This window comes from Hippopotamus amphibius, chromosome 11, assembly GCF_030028045.1.
Source record: "Hippopotamus amphibius kiboko isolate mHipAmp2 chromosome 11, mHipAmp2.hap2, whole genome shotgun sequence".
Classification (NCBI taxonomy): Eukaryota; Metazoa; Chordata; class Mammalia; order Artiodactyla; family Hippopotamidae; genus Hippopotamus; species Hippopotamus amphibius.
This window is the reverse complement of record NC_080196.1, coordinates 25933201-25954020: the sequence shown is the minus strand read 5'-3', so window position 1 is coordinate 25954020 and position 20820 is coordinate 25933201. Positions and strand designations below refer to the sequence as shown.

At 40.5% G+C, this 20820-nt stretch overlaps 1 protein-coding gene across 1 annotated transcript; it reads left to right on the top strand.

Annotated features, from left to right (window-relative positions):
* The first annotated feature begins 4219 nt into the window (after positions 1-4219).
* On the top strand, positions 4220-18023 carry BTNL2 (butyrophilin like 2). Its single transcript, XM_057700606.1, has 9 exons — positions 4220-4298; positions 6024-6371; positions 8498-8779; positions 10617-10637; positions 14525-14872; positions 15903-16184; positions 16865-16955; positions 17048-17056; positions 18014-18023. The coding sequence occupies exons 1-9, from the start codon at positions 4220-4222 to the stop codon at positions 18021-18023; spliced, it is 1470 nt and encodes a 489-aa protein (XP_057556589.1).
* Positions 18024-20820: the final 2797 nt, after the last annotated feature.

The following is a 20820-nucleotide window of genomic DNA, read 5'->3' as shown; positions in this document are numbered from 1 at the left end:
TCAGTGAGTTGTAGGAATGACATCAAAGATCACTGATCACCGGTCACCATTCAAATATAATAATAACGAAAAGTTAGAAATATTGCAAGAATTATCAAAATGTGACGTGAGGCATGAAGTGAGCAAATGCTGTTGGAAAAATGGAGCCAATAGACTTGCTTGACTTAGGGTCACCACAAACTTTCACTTTGTTAATAAAAGCAATACCTGGAAAGCATACTTAAAGGAAATACGCCCGTGTCTGTAGACCCCCGGTGTACCTGCACCCTGATTCAAGAAAATGGACTTAAAGGGAATTTGAAGGAAGTCTTACTTAAACCAAAATAGACACACACACACGCCCGTACATACAAAATGTGCCTGTAACTTCCATCATTATAATTTTTGTGCCTAAACATTGTGTTGAGAAGCTTATTAAATTTCTTTGGTTTAATGCCTGAGATAATTAAATTCTTTATTACCCAGCAAAGGGAGATAAAGAACCAAAGTTAAAAGAGCAATAAACCAGCACAGAAGAGACCTTGGCCTGGCGCTCTGATCCTGGAGATGGTAATTGCTTTCTCTGGGGCTCTGTATTCTCATCAGTAAAAGGAGGGGGAGGATATTTGCTATTCAGTCATGCTTCCAACTCTAGGACCCGTGTGCACTCTCTTCTGGTGGAAACCTGGCATTCGATGGGAGTCCTTGACATGTGGGGAGGTGGAGGGGGTGGTCTGGACAGATAGCCAGCCTGAGGGGCTGTGAGGACCTGATAAGATGGCGCAGACGGGGTGTCAATGGGGCCTGGCTTTCTGGGGAAGGGTGAGGAGTGTATTTGTCACAGGTGGGTCTGCAGGTCTAAAGAACGCATTTCACTAAACCCAGTCAAAGTTCACGTGCCATCTGAGTTTCACTTTTCCAAGGACCACAGCCAGGAAGTGCACATGCGATTCTGATTGGCATCTCATCTTCAGGGATTTGGCTCTGCCTTCAGTTTGGGTGAGGCGGCTTAAATCCTCCCTCAGCCAAAGCCCTGGGGGACTGGGGGCTGCCTCCACCCCATCTGGCTGTGCCTCATTTCTTGCTCCAGTCAGCCCCTCAGGCTCCGACCTGTCTTTGGGCACCTGCTCTGTGGATGAAGGGTACACCTGAGACCCAGTGAGAAGAAGTCCCAGCAGCCTCCGGTTCCTCCCCCAAGGAAAGAGGGAGACACGTGAGTGGATTGCAGAGTCTCTGGTGGGGGATGGCGGGGGAGGAAGGGGACGTTGACCAAGATGAGGAAGCAGGGCATAGAGACACCTGGCAGGGACCCTCTGCCCCTTTGTGTGATACCCCCTACTTGTATGTTATACTCACTCCACTGTACACTTTTCAGAGTGCTGCCGTAGCATATTCAACCCTCACAATATCGCCGTGAAGCAGGCTGGGTGAGGAAAGGGCTCTAGATGAAACCTCAGAAAACCAGGATCACGTTACTCGTTGGTCACGTCTGATGTTGTGCTTGTGCCTCTGAGCCTTGCTTTCTTGTCTGTCACATGGCAATGACACAGCTGGAAAAATCTTAGGGGTCACTGCCTCCTTCAGAGAGGAGAGGAAGAACAGGTTCAAGGAAATAAAGTGAGGTTCTCATGGTCACGGCGGTAAACACAAAGTCACCCTGTCTCGAAGAACACTCATGTTACTTTGCTTTCTTGCTATAGAAATGGGAATCTTTTTTGTTTATGCAGATAAACAAGCTTCGAACTTCGTGAACCGATTTAACTGACTCTCACCGGTTAGTTACCATAGTTACTTGGCATTTTGAGAATTTAACTTTTGAGGTTTTTTACTGAAAAAAAAAATCCTTTAACAACCCATGACATGTAGAAACTGGTAATTTTCTTTGGCATGAATTTCAACAGTGCATGCATAGACCTTGAACCTGGAATTGTCATTTGCCTGGTGCCTACACACAAACCACCACTTATCACCTCGTCTTAACAGTTGCGCTTTGTCTAGAAAATTAAATGAAACATGGATTTTTGAGAATTTGATGAAACACATGCATATGAAGTCATATCACTTGACAATATCAAAGTTTACTGTATTTAATGTCAGGGGTGGTTTCAGAAGTTTCTTGGCTTATACTCAAATGGTAACATGGAGATGTCAAAAGCTTATGATTAAAACGGTTGATTTAATGCTTACAATGTAGGTCTTATTATTTACTTACAAAAAAAAAGCGCCAAAGATTTTCAGCCCGCTGACAGCAGGTGGTCTGGGCAGGGCTTTCCCTTGGCATTATTGACATTTTGGGCTGGGTGATCTTTTGCTGTAGGGGTTTTGCTGTGCATATAGGATGTTTAGCAGCATCCCTGGCTAATACCCATTGGGCGTCCCCTTCCCTGAGGTGTGACAACCAAACATGTCTGCAGACATTGCCGAATGTCCTCCAAGGGCAAAACCACCTCTGTTCCCATTGAGAACCCTGCTCTAAGACATTTATTCTCCTTGTTTATACTCTCACAAATTTCTTTCTGATCATCATTGAAAGTTAAGATGCATTTTCACAACTTTCTTCGAAAGCTTCACTGCTTTGGACAACTTTTTTTTTGGGTGCATTTATCAGTTTCCCCCTAGCTTTCACATAAAAAGCCTAAAGGAACACAAACCTATAAACTGGTTTGTAGCAAGTGTGGGTCCTTCTTAGCTCACAAGAATGAGCAATGATGCTTGGCATGGTCTTTGCGGGTTTTCTTTGCTTTTACTTGGTGGAACAACATGTTTCTGCTTTTCACAGGAGGAGCCAAGGAGTCAAGAGGCAGTTTCCTTCCATCTGAGGGGACGTGACTGATCTATTTCAAGTGGCAAACTAGTACTGTTCTGTGCTGTCTTCTAACGCTGTCTCATTTTCTGTAAATATTTGAGCACTCTTTCAGGTATTGTGGTTTTTGACTGGACTTGTATTACTTTTCCTGGAGATATTTTAGATGAAAGTATGCATCACTTTAGAAAGTAAATAGTCATAATAGAGTAAAAATAATCTCCTGAACCACTTGGTTCATCCCTCCATTTCAGATGACTGTTGATTTTCCCCCTGCTCTATAAAATCATATTGGTACTAGTTTATAGGGCGAGAGAAGCAGTAACTTACCATTGCTCTCGGGCAGCTTCTTCTGTTTGGTGCGAAGCAAATTTTTCTTCCCATAAGATCAGCAGTCCCCAACCTTTTTGGCACCAGGGACTGGTTTCGTGGTAGACAGTTTTTCCACGGACGGTGGTGGTGGTGGTGGGGATGGTTCAAGAGGTAATGGGAGTGATGGGGAGCAGTGGGGAGCCGCAGATGAAGGTTCGCTCACTCACCCGCCGCTCATCTCCTGCTGTGCAGCCTGTTCCTAGCAGGCCACAGAGGGGTACTGGTCCGTGGCGCAGGGGGTGGGGACCCCTGCATAAGATACTTGACGCAGCAGATAGAATAAGCCTTACACTTCTTTCACTCTGAGGTTTTCATTTTCCAAAACTAAAGCTGGCATTCTATTTTTTATCTTGGTAGTTTTAAAACATTTTAGCTCTGTGGAAGTATTTTTATATTGCTGGTACAGTGGATGTGTTGGGTTTGCCCATCTCTGCCAATTGGGTTATTTCTTTCATTCATTTGTGTATGTCTTCAAGATGATCCTGAAAGGCCATTCAAGGTCATTTCCCTGGCCATCTTCTTCTGTATCACCATTTCCACTATTATTTCTTTTACTTCCCAAGGCATCCCCTTGCCCCTGTGTTCTCCTGAGGCCCTGGTGATGGCTTCCTGGTTACAGCACGGGGATGCAGAGCCTTCTCGCTCTTTCCTTTACATCTAAGAGACCATAGAGATGAAGGACTTTGCAGCACAGACTGGGGGAGGGGGCGAGAAAAAAATATTTGAATCCTGTTCTATAATTCTGTGTGCTCAGAATAGATGGACCTAAGCAGATTTTTTTTTTAAATTGAAATATTACTGTCCCTTTAGCCCAGAAGATCATTTCATTTCAATCAGAAATCTTCCCTCAGATAGCTTAAAGTACAACACAGTAAATGAGAGGTTGGAAATGATCAATAAATCCAGAGAAAGGGAGTTAAGCCCATTTCATCATTTGATTGTGGAAGGTGTTGATGCTGATTCCTCATTGTGTCTACAAAACCACTGGAAACCACAGAAATGCCTGCTGTATTACAGCCTCACTTAAGTACGGTCATATTTTCTCTTGTGTTTGCTCCAGGAAGGATGGTGGATTTTCCAGGATACAGTCTGTCTGGTGTAATTGCCTCCTTCTTCTTTGTACTGCTCAGCATGAAGCAGTCAGGTAGGATGCTCTTCTTCCCTTTACTGTATATTCAATGTCTCAGAGGTCCAGTCTGGGTGCAGTGTTCTCAGTTCAAAAGGGCTAGTATATCCCCACAATATTAAAAGTGGGGATCCAGGGGTTAAAGCACCTGTGCTATAAAAAAGGCTCCTCCACCTCCAGCTGTGTTACCTTTGGAAAGTTACTTGAATACCTTCTGCCTTAGTTTTCTCATCTTTATGATAAGAAAAGCAACCTACCTACGTCTCACAGGCTGGCACGGGCTTTAAGATTAAGTGAGGCTGTGCGTGGAAAACACTTGAATCAGTACCTGGAACATGGTAAGTCATCCATTCTCCTGCTTCTATTCAGAACAACATTTTGGGGGTGAGAAAAATGTGGCTGCTTCTTACCATAAATTAAACAGCATAAAAATACTTGGAAATACGAAACTAGAAGGAGACTTCTAAGAAATGGGCTTGGAAATCTCCGTAGCTGAATTTTGTTGAAAAGAGATTATGAAAATTCAGTGTCAGTGGGTAATATCAGAGCCCCAAGGAAAACGCAGGATGGTAGAGTGGGAAAAAACATTGAACAAGACATCAGAAGACACAGGCTTCAGACTGAGGCTGCCAGAAACCATGTGATGTGGTGAGGCTGTCCTCCCCGCTGTGGGATGCACCTTCCTAACCTGTAAAAGAAGTCACCCAGATGGTATGACTTCAGATCTAGCTTTATATTCAGATTCCATCAATGCAGAATGCAAGCAGATCTCTGTCTATGTTCCACACTGACTTTTTGAGCACCATCTACTTGATGGTTGCTTGAGCAGCAACTAAACAAGATGAAGTTCCTTCTTAGGAGGATTGGACCTGCACAGAGAAAGTTCACATGGCCCTGGAGCATTTTAGGATGAGAAAAAACATACTATACATGACATACGAAATTATTAAGCATAGGAACATACAGAATTATTAAACATCAGTTTGCAGATAACAGAGGTCAAACACGACTTAAAGTTTTATTGGAAGGCTTGAACTCTTTATACTAATCACTGCCCTTAATCTACCACAAAATGTCCTTACAAAAACTTCATTTTACATAATCCCAGTAACCGGAGTCTTGCCTTTTCCAGACAAAAACAAAGCAAAACAGCACAACACAACACAACACACAACACAAAACAAACCCAGTTCATTACTTAGGATAAGACAAGAGCAATTCTGAAAAGCTGAACAATCTACTGAATAAATCTATTACCTAAATATTAGGAAAAGTGATTACAATGTCAGTCACTAAAGTGAAATCACTAACTATAAAATAAATCACTATAAAATATAAAATAAATCATTAACTAATAAAGTTCCCAATTAAAAAATCAATTTACACATTAACTTATTTGAGAATAAAAGCAACCCAGACATGGTGGTTTTAGAATCTAAAAGATGAAGACATTGAGATCGCAAATCTCAAAGTCTTTTTGAGAATAATGGATTTGCCCCCCAAATCACACAGCTGGTGATAGATTCAGCACTCAAATTTTTGAACTGCATGTTATTTTAGGTACGTAAGATTGTCTCTGTAACAACCAAACATGCAAATCGTAATGCTGGGTTTCTCTAAAACATTGCAAATAAAACTTTCCCTCCTGCAGGCGTCCCCATTTTGTTAGAGTAGACATCCCAAAGCAATCTTATTGATCCTCCAGTTGGCATTTCCTGGTTTCTCTTTGTCTCTCTTTTGTAGATGACTTTAGAGTGATTGGTTCTGCCCATCCTACCCTGGTCATGGTCGGGGAAGATGCCTTACTAACCTGTCAGGTCCTCCCCAAGAGGACCGTGATGTACATGGAGGTGAGGTGGTACCGTGCAGAGCTCAGCACACCTGTATTTTTGTATCGGGACGGAGCTGAGGTGATGGAGATGCAGCTGGAGGAGTACAGAGGCCGGGTAGAGTGGCTAGAGGATAACATTACCGAGGGAAGTGTGGCTCTGAAGATTCACAATATCCGACCATGGGATCATGGGCAGTACTGGTGCCGTTTCCAAGAGGGAAACTATTATGGACAAACAAGCTTGCTGCTCACAGTAGCAGGTGAGTATCTCGGAAAAGACATAGGGTCTCAGAAGGAGGAGTATATTAGTTTGTGTTAAGCTTATATCCAGTTGAAGAATTTCCTTTGAATCATCAAAGCAATTGCTCATGTTCAGTCCTCTATCCTGATTCATTTGGAGGCAGGTGGTTCTGAAGTCTTTAAAGTGAGCTCCCTTGCAAACAATTTCCCCAAATTTAACTTACACAGTTTTGACTCTGCTTGAAGATTATTTAAAATCGATGACAGGTAGTCATTAGCAATTTTGCTGAGGTAAGAATTCATGCCATATAGGCTAGTGAGCAAGGGCAGGTCGATTGGTGGGTGAGCGAGCCTAGCTGACTGCCCTGCATCCATGTTCTCTACTCAGCCTCAAATACACTGAGATGTGGACACATTGTTTCTTCGTGTAACACCACCTTCAGTTAGAAAGCTAGTGATGAGACAAGAGGTTAGAACATTGTGTTTTTATGGAGATGATCGTATACTAGTGTTCAATGAATTTGGTGCTCACAGATGATTTGGGGGGATACCCATTGCGAGTGGCAAGGCTCTGCATGATGGTTTTTTTTTTAAGCTCTTTATTGGAATATAATTGCTTTACACTGTTGTGCTAGTTTTTGCTGTACAAAAAAGTAAATCTGCTGTATTTATGCATATATCTCCATATCCCCTCCTTCCTGCGACTCCTTCCCACCTTCCTTATCCCAGCCCTCTAAGTCATCACCCATCATCGCATTGATCTCCCCGTGTTATGCAGCAGCTTCCCACTAGCTATCTATTTTACATTTGGTAGTGTATATATGTCAGTGCTACTCTCTCACTTTGTCCCGGCTTCCCCACCCCATGTCCTCAAGTCCGTTCTCTACATCTGCATCTTTATTCTTGCCTTGTCACTGGGTTCATCCGTACCAATTTTTTAGATTCCATATATATGAGTTAGCATACGGTATTTGTTTTTCTCTTTCTGGTACATGATGTTTTTGTGTTAGCAAGGTAGGAATGAGTCAGAAGAAGGGAATGACTGAAGAAAGGATCTCTCTGTGGAAAAACAAATATCTGAAAAGTAATCAATCGTACAGTTCCCTGGCAGGAATAACTCCTTCATGCGCAAAAGAGAAAAATCAGGCAAATATGTCTACCTTAACAGGGAAATAGTTCTCTGGAGATGTTTACATCTCTGGCTGATGAGGCCTCTTTCTTTGCTCCCCCACAAGGCTGTTCCCTAACGTTTTTTTCTCAACACCTATGCATGATCATTAATGTTATTATGTTCAAGATGATTCCGGATGGATGAAAGAATCCATGTACTTCTGACATGTGGAGTGGGGAGGGCACATACTAAGGCATTTCACTATCAGGGACATTTGAAAAGAAACGATGCATTTTCTAAGGCTCTAGGTGAAGAAAATGGGTCTCTGTCCCCAGTAAGTGATAGAGACAGAATTACCATCTATGGAAAATAGAATCCCCTTTGTTTGGGTTTGAGAGTTGTGTTGAATAGAGAAAGAATTTCACGACTAGGTAAAACTGGGATGTCTCAAAAACATTCTCCCATGGAATGGAATATTTAGATACAGAAACTCCTCATGAAGCTTCCCGTTTTTACATATCCCAGGTTATCTATTTGCACCCCAAGGTCACAACCACCAACAAAAGGAATGGGAAGAATATTCTCCCTGGAGATGATGTCTCTCTTTATATTACATATTCTATTTAAATTGGAGTCAAGATATTATCAAACATGCCAAAGTGCCTGACATGATAATATTAAGATGAAAAAGGCAGAGTTTGTGGCATGAGAGAGTTCATGAGTAAATTATAACACATCTTAGTTTGCAGTGCTAGAGACATAAGCAAAATGTCACTATGTCCCTTTCTCTCATTTTCTTATCAGGGTCTGAATAAAAATACTGCTCATATGCTAAAGTTTAAAGATCCAGACTGGGGTATAAATAAAGTGTACATGAACTCCAGTTTGAATGGGAAGAGGACTCTGGGCCACCTTTTGCTCCCCAGAACCTTGAACTCCTGCTCTCTCCCTATGAGCAATGTCACTGGGTTCCCAGCCTCTGAGATTTGTACCTCCATGGGTTCTGGGACTCAGGGCTGTGTCTTTCCACCACAGGTCTGGGGTCTGCCCCTTACATTCATATGGACGGATCTGTGGAAAGTGGACTCCAGCTTGTGTGCGCTGCAAAAGGCTGGTTCCCAGAACCTCAGGTTTCTTGGCAAGACATCACAGGAGAAAAGTTGTTGACTGTCTCTGAGCACTGCATCCAGGATGAAGACGGCTTGTTCTATGTAGAGAGCATGCTTGTGGTTAGGAATGCCTCTATGGAGATTGTGTCCTGCTTCATCCACAGCCCCACACTCACTGAGGAGAAGGGATCAGAAATCTCCATCCCAGGTCAGTGCTCTGCCTCCAGGACCAGGGTGCTCCGATTAGCAGGAAAGGTTGTAGGGACTGTTCCATAGCACCTAGTAATTTTTAATCAAGAAGAATATCTAATATTTAATAAATATGCATTAAAAATATAAAACATTTATGGCTGGAAATATATACACTACATAGCTATTGTTAGTGGAATTCCAGTTTCCAGCTTCTGCCTTTTCTTCTTTATTAATTTTCTTTACTCATAAGTATGTGTCATATTGTGAAGGAAATACAATTATATTCTTTCAGTTGAAAAGTTTCTTGTGCTGTATTTGTGCCAGTTACTTCTAGGAACTTACCAGTCTGAAGATAATCAGAGATGGAGACTACTGTTTACATCTTTGCATCTTTATTATAGCCTCATTTATAAAAAGCAACAAAAACAACAGCCCAAAACCCAATACAACAATGGAGTGTTAAGTGTCCTATGTTACTATACATTATAGCATTGGTGGAAAATGGTATTTTCAAATAATTTTAATGGTTGGAAAGATTACATCTCTCTCTCTCTCTCTCTCTCTCTCTCTCTCTATCTATCATCTATCTACCTACCTATCTATCATCATCTATCTATCTATAAATAGCCATTTCCAATCACATAAAGATTATGTTTTTAAAAAACCTAAAACTTCACTAAGACTTTTGGGACACCCTCCACATTTAGATATAAAGATATAAGTAGATAGTTATTTATATAAATGGATACTGAAAAAAAAGTTAAAATAAATGTTATATGTTAATGTTAAAAGGAATAATATATACATACATATTATATAAATTATATATATATGAGGGTGAGTCAAAATTATCTGAACTCTGGCTGTAGAATTTATTTTAATTAAATTTAGAAAAGACAAATACATCATTTTTTGACATAATCTCCTTGCTTTTCAATACACTTTGTCCATTTGTCAACAAGCTTTCGTATTCCCTCATTAAAAAATGTTTTAGGCTGAGCTGCGAGCCACAAATGCTCCACTGTCTTCACTTCTTCATCAGAAGTGAATCTTTGTCCTTGTAGGGTTGCTTTCAGGGGACCAAACAGGGGAAAGTCTGATGCAGCAAGATCAGGACTAATGGGAAGATGCTTTCGCACCTCAAAATGAAGTTTTTGCAGACTGTCAACAGTGTGGGCAGAAGTGTGCAGATGTACACACCCTCAGACCACAAAAAAAGAATCACTACATGCTACTCTTTTCTTCATGCAAATTACAAGTGGGGCATCCATTTTTGCTCATGCTGCAGTCACAAATGAATCCATGCAGCATGTTCACACCTGCACAGCAGTGACTGGGGAGACAGTAGCCTTGAATGGAAAGCGCTGATAAGACAGTGTGGTCAACAGAAGTTTTAATATAACCAGAGTGCAGATAATTTTTGATTCACCCTAGTGTGTGTGTGTGTGTGTGTATGTAATTGCAAAACATATACATATATACTTATATATCTCTCAGTTTGTAATTATGGGTTATAATTTTCTATGTCCATATATTTTTATACTTTTAATGTATTTGTAAAAAGAATATTATTTTTATAAAATAGTTAAATATCAATATATTAAATATAAACAGAAACAAGCAGAATCATAGGGTGGTAGAACTGAGAGCATTTTTCTTGTGCAGAGAAAGGGAAAAACAGCTGGACCACCAGGAGATAAATAGGGAAAAATCATTACTTTTCTACATTTTCTTTCTTAGGAATCAAGTATTGCAATAAAATGTAGAACTTGGGTTTTTTATTTTTTGGAAATATTCTCTCTCCTTTCCCTTAGACCAAATTTCTTGATGTGTTATTCTCATTCTTTTTCCAGAAAAACTCCAGACAGAGCTGGGTAAGTGGAGGTGGTGGCTCACATGAGTGTATGTGAGCCCCTGCCCTTCCCAGAGGAAGGCGGTGCTCCTTGGACAAAGCATGCACGACGAAGGTGACACCTCGTGATCCAGATAAGAAACTGAGGCATGACCTTCCCAAGTCTCACGTTTAGTGCTAGAGGGACCAGCAAAGTGCAGCTTCCTGCAGGCACCTTTGCACTTTGTTACCTGCCACTTTCGGTGTTCATGGGACCCCAATGAGCCTCAGATGGATGCCTAAAATGGGTGCAGGCCTAAGCTCTGTCCTACTGGGCTGGAGGAAAGGGAACATGTAGGGGATGGCAAAGGGAGCTGGCCCAGCTCTGGAGGCCTTAGAGTGAGTGTCTAGTGTGAGGAAGCAGTGCCATCATGATACCTGGGTGTCCTCACCCACCACCTGCACCCTCTGGCCCTCCTATGGTTTCTGCACCTGCTCTTCACCCCAATAGGCCTGACCTCATCACTGTTGTGAGGGAGCTGTGACTTTCCAGCATGTAGCCTGGGACCCTGTGCTTGGGGTGATCATTTCCTGTTTTTTTTTCTTTACTTAATAGTTGGACTGCAGATGTTATTTTAGTGTACCTAAGATAAATAGTTTAAACAATAACCAACTGATTTTTGAGCCTCTTTCAGTTTCTCCTTTGTTGCCTTATCATCTTCCTCCCTTTCCTCCATTCTGTGACCTCTTCTCCCAGCCCATGACAACCAGCCTGCTCCCTACCTGCTCGTTTTCTCCTTCCATCAATACCCTGCTCTCCCTCAGGTCACCTGTTACAGGAATACGTGTGTATGTGGGTGCGTGCCTGTGCTCATGTTAGGTGAGTTTGAGCGCACTTTTCAGCCCAAGTAGGAGGTTTTGAGGAAAATTAGGGTGGCGAACACACCCTAATCTCTGGTAGAGTTTAGTGTGACACTTTGGACCCCTTGGGCCATAAAGATAAAGGAAAGGGCCTTGAGATGGTCAAAGGTAACTCCCCAGTCTGAGGAGACTGCACACCTGTGAGCCTTATCTTCCAAGTCAGATCGCCTCCCACCTGGGGTAGCATCTGCTTGTGGTAGGACAGAAACCTTGGCTAGCAGAGCTCGTTAGTTACAGCTCAGAAAGCCAAGCCAGTGTTTGGGCAGGTCGACCCATGTCTCTTTCCCTTAAGAAAATTTTAAGTGAAGGCTCATTTTGCTGTTATCTGAACCAAATTGACATGCCCATTGGAGACCTAGCACACAAAATACAACCTGATGTCCTGTTGTTTCTAAGTGGTGCACACCTTCTGGGACCAAAGTGAAACAAGATGAAAAGAGAGAGCTTCCCTTGTCTCCCTTTCAGGAGGAGGGCTGTGCCCTCAGGAGCTTTGAGGGTGAGCTGTTAATAGAGAGGAGACCAGGAGATTCACAGCTGCCCCTGTGTTGTTAGAGCCTGTGAATTGGAGCTCAGAGGCTACTGGCGAGCCAAGATTTCTACAGAAGTCCTGAGACTGAAATCCTAGTTCCTACTCGGGCAAATAATGCTATTGGTTATACAAAGAATGAGTAAGATTTTGACATGGCAATTACATGCCCAGCATGATGCTAAGTGCTTTTCAGGAATTATTTTCTTTTCTTACAGTAATTTAAAGGTGAATAGATTTAACATCATTTTACAGTTGGGAAACCATCAATTTTAGCTCTTAATTACCAATCTCCGACAGGATAATCTAGTTTGAGACTTTGATATGTACCACAGGTCATGGGCAGGATTAAAAAAAAAGAAACCTTATATACGAGAAATAGCAGCAAACTATTGGTATCTAATTCCTAGTTCATTTTTTCAGATTCCTATTTTTGTCTTTAGCTTTTAATAGATGTATATGAAGCAGAGATAATATGTTTTAGGTAAAATTGCAGAACAAAGCAAACAACATGCTGGAAATAACTGGGAGTCAAATTTTAGCAAGAATAGAACAGAATAGTCTGAAAATTAGAATTATGCTGGCAATGAGTTTCCTCTCTAGAAAAGTACCTGGAAGATTTTGGCTAAATACATTTGCCTTTGATGACTGACTCCCCATCCACACAATTTACACTTTTATGCCTGTATTTCTATTATAAATGACCATTACACATCAACATTAGAATGGTGAAAACATTCTACCATTTTTTAAATGATTTTTTTGTATCCTATTGAAATATATTTCATAGTATATCTAATGTGAATAATTTTCATATTATATATAAATGATAAAATTTAGTCAATTATACAATTCAATTATTTTTAGTATGTTCAGAGAGTTGTGCAATCATTATCACAATCTATTTTAACATCATAAAAAGAAACCCTGTACCCATTAGCAGTCCACTGCCCATTTTTGCCCACCCTATCCCTCTCACCACACACCTTGTCCTTAGGCAACTGCTAATCTACTTTCTGTCCCTGTAACTTTGCCTTTCTGCACATTTTATATAAATGGAATCATACAATACATGGGCTTTTGTGTCTGACTTCTTTCACTTAGCATAACATTTCAGAGTTCATCTTTGTTATTCCATGTTTCAGTACTTTATTCCTTTTTATTGACAAATAATATTCCACTGTATGGATATACCATTTTGTTTGTCTGTCAGCTGATGAACATACAGGTTGTTTCCACTTTTTGGCTATTATGAATAACACTGCTATGAACACTTGTCTACCAGTGTTTGTGTGGACATCCTGTAGGTTTCAATTTCTCTTGGGTATTTACCTAGGAGTGGAACTGCTGGGTCATATGGTAACTCTATGTTTAACTTTTGGAGGAACTGCCAGACTGTTTTCCAAAGAGGTTGTACAAATTTACATTACTATCAGCAGTGTATGACATTCTACCATTTGATGGAAAAGGATGACTCTCAGTATGGTATAGGGCAAAATCAGCATGGCCAGGGCCTGATGAGAACGGAAAGTGTAGTATAGCTTGGATCCAGGAAAACCCTCAGAGAAAATCTCCATTCTTCACAATGGGGAAATTAGATTCCTTTTTCGTTTCCGTTCTTGCTTTGTGCTTCGTATTTTGCCAATCTCCCCAATTCTTGATCTTATAATACTTCTCAAGATCACCTGAGAACATTGACTGCTGTGTATTTAGAGCCCACATATGTGGGACCTTGGGGAACTGAAGTACGGTGGCTGGATCTGACTTATAAGGCACTAGGAAACAAATTAGGGGAAGATTTCTTCACACTTCATTACTAAAGAGCCACCTGACTCATTTTCATCTCCTCCCCATTAACAAGGTCTAGATGGGATTGGCTCCAGTGACCTCAAGGCTTATAATCTCAGGCCTCCACTCTCACTGCTTGGTCATCAGGCTCTTTGTACAGATTCTTTTGTTTAACTCCAGTAAAACCTTGTGATTTTGATAATGATGTGAGGGTGAGTCAAAAATTATCCACACTCTGGTTGTGCGGCCAACAGAAGTTTTAATATAACCAGAGTGTGGATAAATTTTGACTCACCCTTGTATATTTGTTTTATGGTATAAGAAGCTGAGACATACACAGATGTAGTCTAAGGTCATGCAAATTTGAGATGATAAAATGTTAATTTGATGTTAATTGCAAAATTATTTTCTTTTTGGGCTGTAAACTGAATGAGATTATAGGTAGGGGCTTCAGGTGTGGGTTCAGTTAGCGATAATTTTCAGATAGACACACATCATGGCATGGTTCTGCCTTGAAAAGGGACAGCCTCTATCCTGATTCCACCAAACCTCCACCTCTTCAAAGGATGACTTGGAACCTCAGGGCTCCCTTGAGATGCCCCTGGGTTCTAAATCCTATCTGAGATGTTCTTGCTGATGACACTACTTGCTCCAGTTTGAATCTTTCATTGTGTTTTGTCTGCTGTATTTAACAGCTTCCTTAAAAGTGATTGGACCTTCCCAGCCCATCCTTGTCAGGGTGGGAGAAGACATACAATTACCCTGCTCCCTGTCCCCAAAGACTGATGCACAGAGCATGGAGGTGAGGTGGCTCCGATCGCACCGTTATCCTGCTGTTTATGTCTATGTGGATGGGGACCATGTGGCTGGAGAGCAGATGACAGAGTACCGAGGGAGGACTGAATTGATGAGTGATGCTATCAGTGAGGGGAGGCTGACCCTGCTGATAAGTGACGCCAGGACTTCAGATGATGGGAAGTACCAGTGCCTTTTTGAAAAAGATGGTGTCTACCAGGAGGCCAACTTGGATCTGAAGATTGTAGGTAAGGATTCTAGATAGATGTTTTGAATTCAACAACTGCACCCACTGCTTTAACTTGCTAGTTCATGGAAAATTTCTCTGGCACCTGAAATTTTCTTAATGTCCATTCACTCATCAAACTTACAGTAAACTCTCTCATGTGCAGGAGCTGTCATAGATACATAAAGTCCACAAGCTCAAATGGACAAATTTAATTCTTTGTGTGTAGAATTTGTACCCTTCCCAGGATCTCCATAAAGTGGCCATACGCCTAGTGAAATGTGAGATTCTTACTCCATAACAACACAGGACTCATCATTTCAGTGAGTTGTTAAAATTCTGGGAAAAATGTAGTTGTTAGGAAGCATGATGATTTGAAGACTAAACTAGACCCACCATATAAGTAAAATCATAAACATTGACACTATTGGCAGGGACGGAGGAGGAAAGACAAAATCACTCTCTGCATCATGAGTTCCCACTGCCTGTGTTTGTGGGTGAGAACTGATTTTCCAAGGTAGGCAAATGCCATTGAGGACATTGCCTAAATTGTAGAAAATCTACTTGTTTCTCCCATTGATGGTGTATCCAAATTAATAAATATGTTTAGAAAACATCCACGGTAGCAACTGTTGAAAAGTTTAATGAACTGCACATCATTTTCTGCCATTGGACACATGTATTTATAAGATTTTGTTCTTTGAGGATATTCTCTCTCTTTTTTTTTTTCTGGCCACGTGACTCATGGCCTACCTGATCAACATTATTTTGTTTCAAATGTAGAAGAAAAAAATTAGATTTGAAATGTACTGTATTCCTTAATCTGCCCTAGAATGATTCTAGGAATACAAAACATAAAAATAAAAATATGCAAACAAAAGGAAACAAGTAAAGGCTCCAGCTAGTCTCATTCCTGAGTGGAATATAATTTCTCCATAAGCTTTGCTTTCTTCTCCAAGCCTCCGAACCCCTCTCTCCCCTCTCTGTGAAATCACTGACTATGTAACCACTTGCAGAGACTCAAAGTTGCTTTCCTTGATCTCTGTTTTCAGGTCTGGGTTCTTCTCCTCGGATCTCCATGGAGGGACTGAAGGATGGAGAAATAAAGCTGAAGTGCACTTCAGAAGGGTGGTTCCCACAGCCCCACGTGCAATGGAGGGACTGTGAAGGAAAGACAATACCATCATTTTCCCAAGATCTGACTCAAGGCAGCCAGGGGCTGTTCCACGTGGAGGCGTTTCTATTGGTCACAAACATTTCTGTTGTGAATGTGACCTGCTCCATCAGCAACCCCCTTCTAGGCGAGGAGAAAAGGACAACTTTTTCTCCTTCAGGTTAGTGCTCCTCTCAGCTTTGGGAAATAAATATGAAAACCAACCCAAACTTACTCATTTTATGGCTCTTCTATTTTTTGTTTTTTATGTTTTCTTTCTGATGAAGTCTCTTGCTCTCTCTTGCAAAGCTGGGCTTCAGGACACCTAGAGATTCTACTCTTCTGATTTTCTCCCTGAAATCCCCAGCTAAAGCCCTAAGGTTGTATGGTTACACTGTTATCTACTAAACCCCAAGGATTGACTCTATCGCCAATGTATCTACAATCTCTTTTCTTCTGGTGTGAAAACAAGGACATCACCCCACCCCCCACCTGCCCCGCCCCCAGCCAATGATGGGTTTTCTTCTGGATTAGAAATTAATTTTCCTTCACACCATCTTCCTGGCTGCGGACTTGGTAAATTTATCTTTTTGCCACCCTTGTTATTCCAGTGATTGTGGTGATAGAATTGGAAAAGGGAAGGGGGAGATGTCTGTGTGTGTGTGTGTGTGTTTCTGAGAGGAGCAAACAGGAAAGCTAGCATAAACCTCTAGTCCCTCCAGGGAGAAGCAGACCAAGTTCCTTCTTGACAGGACTAATTCTCACCCTTATCTCCAGCCTAGGAGCTGCTTAGATGAAAAGAACGATCTTGAAATTTTCCCAGTTTCATGATTTAATGTGATTTTACGGTTTCCATTTTAGTGTCCAGAATGACTTTTTCATGGAAGATTTGGGGATTGCTTCTTGTTGGGGCTGTAGGCTTGATCTGGAGGAAGAGCTGTAGAAAAGGTAAGTTAGGAAAACAGAAACAGCCATGGAGCATACTTTGCGGAGGGAACATTACTGTAAACTTTCCCTAGCCTCTCTTTTCAGCAGGCACTGAAGCACAGAGAAGTTCAGCGGATATTCAGTAATTAATGAAACATGAGAGTCCATGGCTTACATTCGTGTAATTGAGGATCAGTGCTGAATGAGATCAGTTTACAGTGATAATAGAAGCAAAAGGATTAAGAAACAATAATTTAATCTCCCAGTGCACATTCCCAAGTGATCTCATTAAGGGAGAGGAAGAAAAACATGTGGCATAGCCATTCTTGCTTTGAAGGCTGGGAGCTGAGACTTAACTGGGATTCTGTTGGTGTGAACACTTCACTAAGATCATTGCAAATACGGTGATTTGCTTATTGGTTGTTATTGCTCTGAAGGAAGGGCGTCTCATGTATTGGTGATTCTGTGTGCCCTAGAAAGTTTTTCCATTTTAAATTTCTTAAGTCATTGTAACTTTTGTTTTTCCATTTGGGTGTTAATATCATGAAATTAATATTTGAAATTATTCCCATGTTGATTATTATCAGAATGGATTTTCTTTCTCTTCAGTGAATGAGACATTGGATTCAAATACAGCTCACACAGATCCTTTCTAAGGGAACCAAGCGTGTGGCCCATGGACATTCACGCAGCCAGACATCGTACACTGATTTGACAGTCTGCTCAAAGTACAGGGCCAGGGTGGGCTCATCTCAGGAAGGTGGTCCTCAGAGGCGGAGGTTAGGGACAGGACATTATCGGTCCTGAGGTTGCCAAGGACAATGTCGTGAAGGAGTCATCTTTGCATCAACTGAGAACGGGTTAGGGCAATGGCTTGCTATGGAAATGAATACTGGGCCATTTCCTCTCCTCTAAGACTCCTCTCTCTGAAGATGTCTCTAGGACAGGTTAGAATGTCCCTTGGCTACACCTCTGGATGCCTTTCCTTTTATAGCATGAACAAATGCCTTATCTGTACCTTTCCCCCAATTTTCTTCCCTGAAATTCTGCACCCTGCCTTCATTCTTTGGTCCCCTAATGTAGGTTCTCCTGACACCCAAGAGAGCCTTGGAAACACCTCCAAGGAAAACAATAACCCTGGATTCTGGAAACCAGGATTATATTCTAAGTCCCAGCTCTTTTCCTTTCACCAGCTGCTTGAAGAGGACTCACACGATCACCCATTTAACCTAATCAAGAGACTCTAACCTTACTCTGGCGTTGAACCTGACCTGGAGACTGATCCCTTCTGTGACTTATCGCATCCCAAGCTCTCTGATATCCTGCCTACTGATCACAATATGATATCTGATGACAAAAGACCCTTAGAAAATCCAAAGGGAAATGCAATTTAGCCTAGAGGAAGAAGTGCAAGGAATGACCAAGTATTTGATCGGTTTCTTTAGGAAGGTGACATTTATCCAAGTGGGGCTGAGAAAACAAAAAATACAGTTAAAATGAGGAAGAGAAAATACAGCTGAATATAAGGAGAAAAATCTGATCACTAAGATATAATCTTTAAGATCCCATGAAGTGTGTAATTCCTGCACCAGACTTTTTCAGAAAGTTCATTGAGAATGTGGAGTGAGGAAATTTTTCAGAAATTTTAGTCCAAGAGAAAAATGTGTTATGTGTGATATATATAGAAACATCAATTTTAGTTTTAGAGTGAAAAAAGCACACAATTGAAAATGAACAATTATAGAATAAACATAAGTATTAAATGCAACACAAGTAATAAAATGCAATGGAAATAAAAATATTTTAAAGTCACGATGCATTGAAAGAGAGAAGCCACACATAAAGAAGAAAGGATGTGAAGAAATAAAGATTTGGAAAAAGTCTTAAAATCTTCTGAAGTGAGAATGAGGAGGACCTGCAAATGAAAGGCTGCTGCTTTCTAGGAAGGCAAACATCACAGTTTTCACTGTCCTTTGCGGATTATTCATCTTCTGCATTCTGGAGTTTTCTTTTTTGGGTCATATTTTGTCTCTATTTTTAAACTCATAAATTTATGTTTGAAGCAATGTAGTGTAATATTGTAGTATGTAATATTCTTATTTCACAAGTATTTTCACACTTATTTAGTTTTTAAAATTCTCCAATTGTGGTAAAATACACATAAAATTCATCTTTTTAGTCATTTTAAAGTGTCCAATTCTTGTTGTTGTTTTAACTTAAAGGGAACCAAACATCATGAACAGTTTTCAGGGATTTTTAAGACTCTGATTTTATAGTTTCTTGAGAGAAATCTCAATGGCACAATGCAAAATGGGAAAGATGTTATTACTAAGATGAGAAATATATAATTACTGAAATGATGTCTCAAATCTGAGTTCAATCAAAATTAGGAAGGAATGTAATTGAAGTGTATTTAATTTTCATATCTGTTAAAATTTTACTTAAAGAAAAAAATTAAAGCATCCAATTCAGTGGTATTTTTACCTTCACAATATATGCAACCATCATCAGTATCCAGTTCCAGAATATTCTGATTACTCCAAAAGGAAACTCCATAACCATTAAGCACTCATACCCATTTTCCCCTCCCTCAGCCCCTAGTCTACTTTATTTCTATGAATTTGCCTATACTGGATATTTCATATAAATGGAATCATAAAATACTATACATGGATTTCTTTGTGTCTGTATTTTTTTTACTTAGTGCAATGTTTTCAAAATTCATCCATATTGTGGCATGTTCCAGTACTTCATTTCTTTTTTTTTTTTTTAATTGAAAGGCTTTATTTTTTTAAGAGTTGTTTCAGGTTTACAGCAAAATTGAGTGGAAAATCCAGAGTACTCCCACATCCCTCCCCTCTCACCCCTTAGTTTCCTCTATTATTAACAACTTGCATTGGTGTGGTACATTTGTTACAACTGATGAACTGATACTGACACATTATTTTCAACTAAAGTCCATAGTTTATGTCAGGGTTCACTTTTTGCTGTTACCCCCACATACCCTCATCCACCATGTCCATTTGATTACACCTATTAATGTTCTTCCCACCGTTCATTTACCTCTGTCCTGCTTTTATTATTTCTTGCTTGTTATTTAAGCCCTTCCTTTATTGTCAGTAAAGTTAATATTCTGGGCTCTGGATTTGTTCTTCTTGGGTTCAAATATTGACTGCCACTTGGTGGCTGTGTGCTGGGGAAATTTCTCTATGGAGGTATATCTTCCAAGAGAGACTGTTAAAGGGACTTGCCCCTTAAAGATCTGCTGGAAGTGCAGAAAAATCTAAGTGGATCTAAACTGATCTCATCTACTGTCAAAAAGACAGGCTTCATTTGACAGGAGAAGTTCATATTTATACTCTTGAAGATGTAAGCTTTGTTATAGACAGCTGGAGAAGGCTTAGACTCATTAAAGGCAAAGGAAAAACCCTCAACAATGGGAAGAACATGGTCAGAAAGCAAAAAACAGCCAATGTTAACAATGACTGTTTCTTCATGAAGGCTGAAGATGTTTCTTCATTCCTATTTGATGATTTTTTCCTCTGGAAATATAAATTGAAACATCCATTCCTTTTGGTTTTTTTTTTTTTTTTTTTTATTCTAACAATTCTGGACAAGTAAGAACTTGTTTTTTTTCAAAAGGGCTCTTCCTTCCTGGAAGGCTTGGTCTCCTGCTCAAAAGTTATTTATCAGTCTTCTCCAAACCTTGGCCAAGTCCAAGTTTAGAAGTTGATGGACAGTAAAGTCTGAAGAAAGGACAAGCTGAGCCATTAACTTTTAAAAGACTTGAATAGATTTCTCTGTGTATCTCCAACAGTAGTGCTCAACTGGGACCCTTCCCTTTAAACACCACTCCCTCTTCCATATTTGATAACAAAAAGAAGATTTTC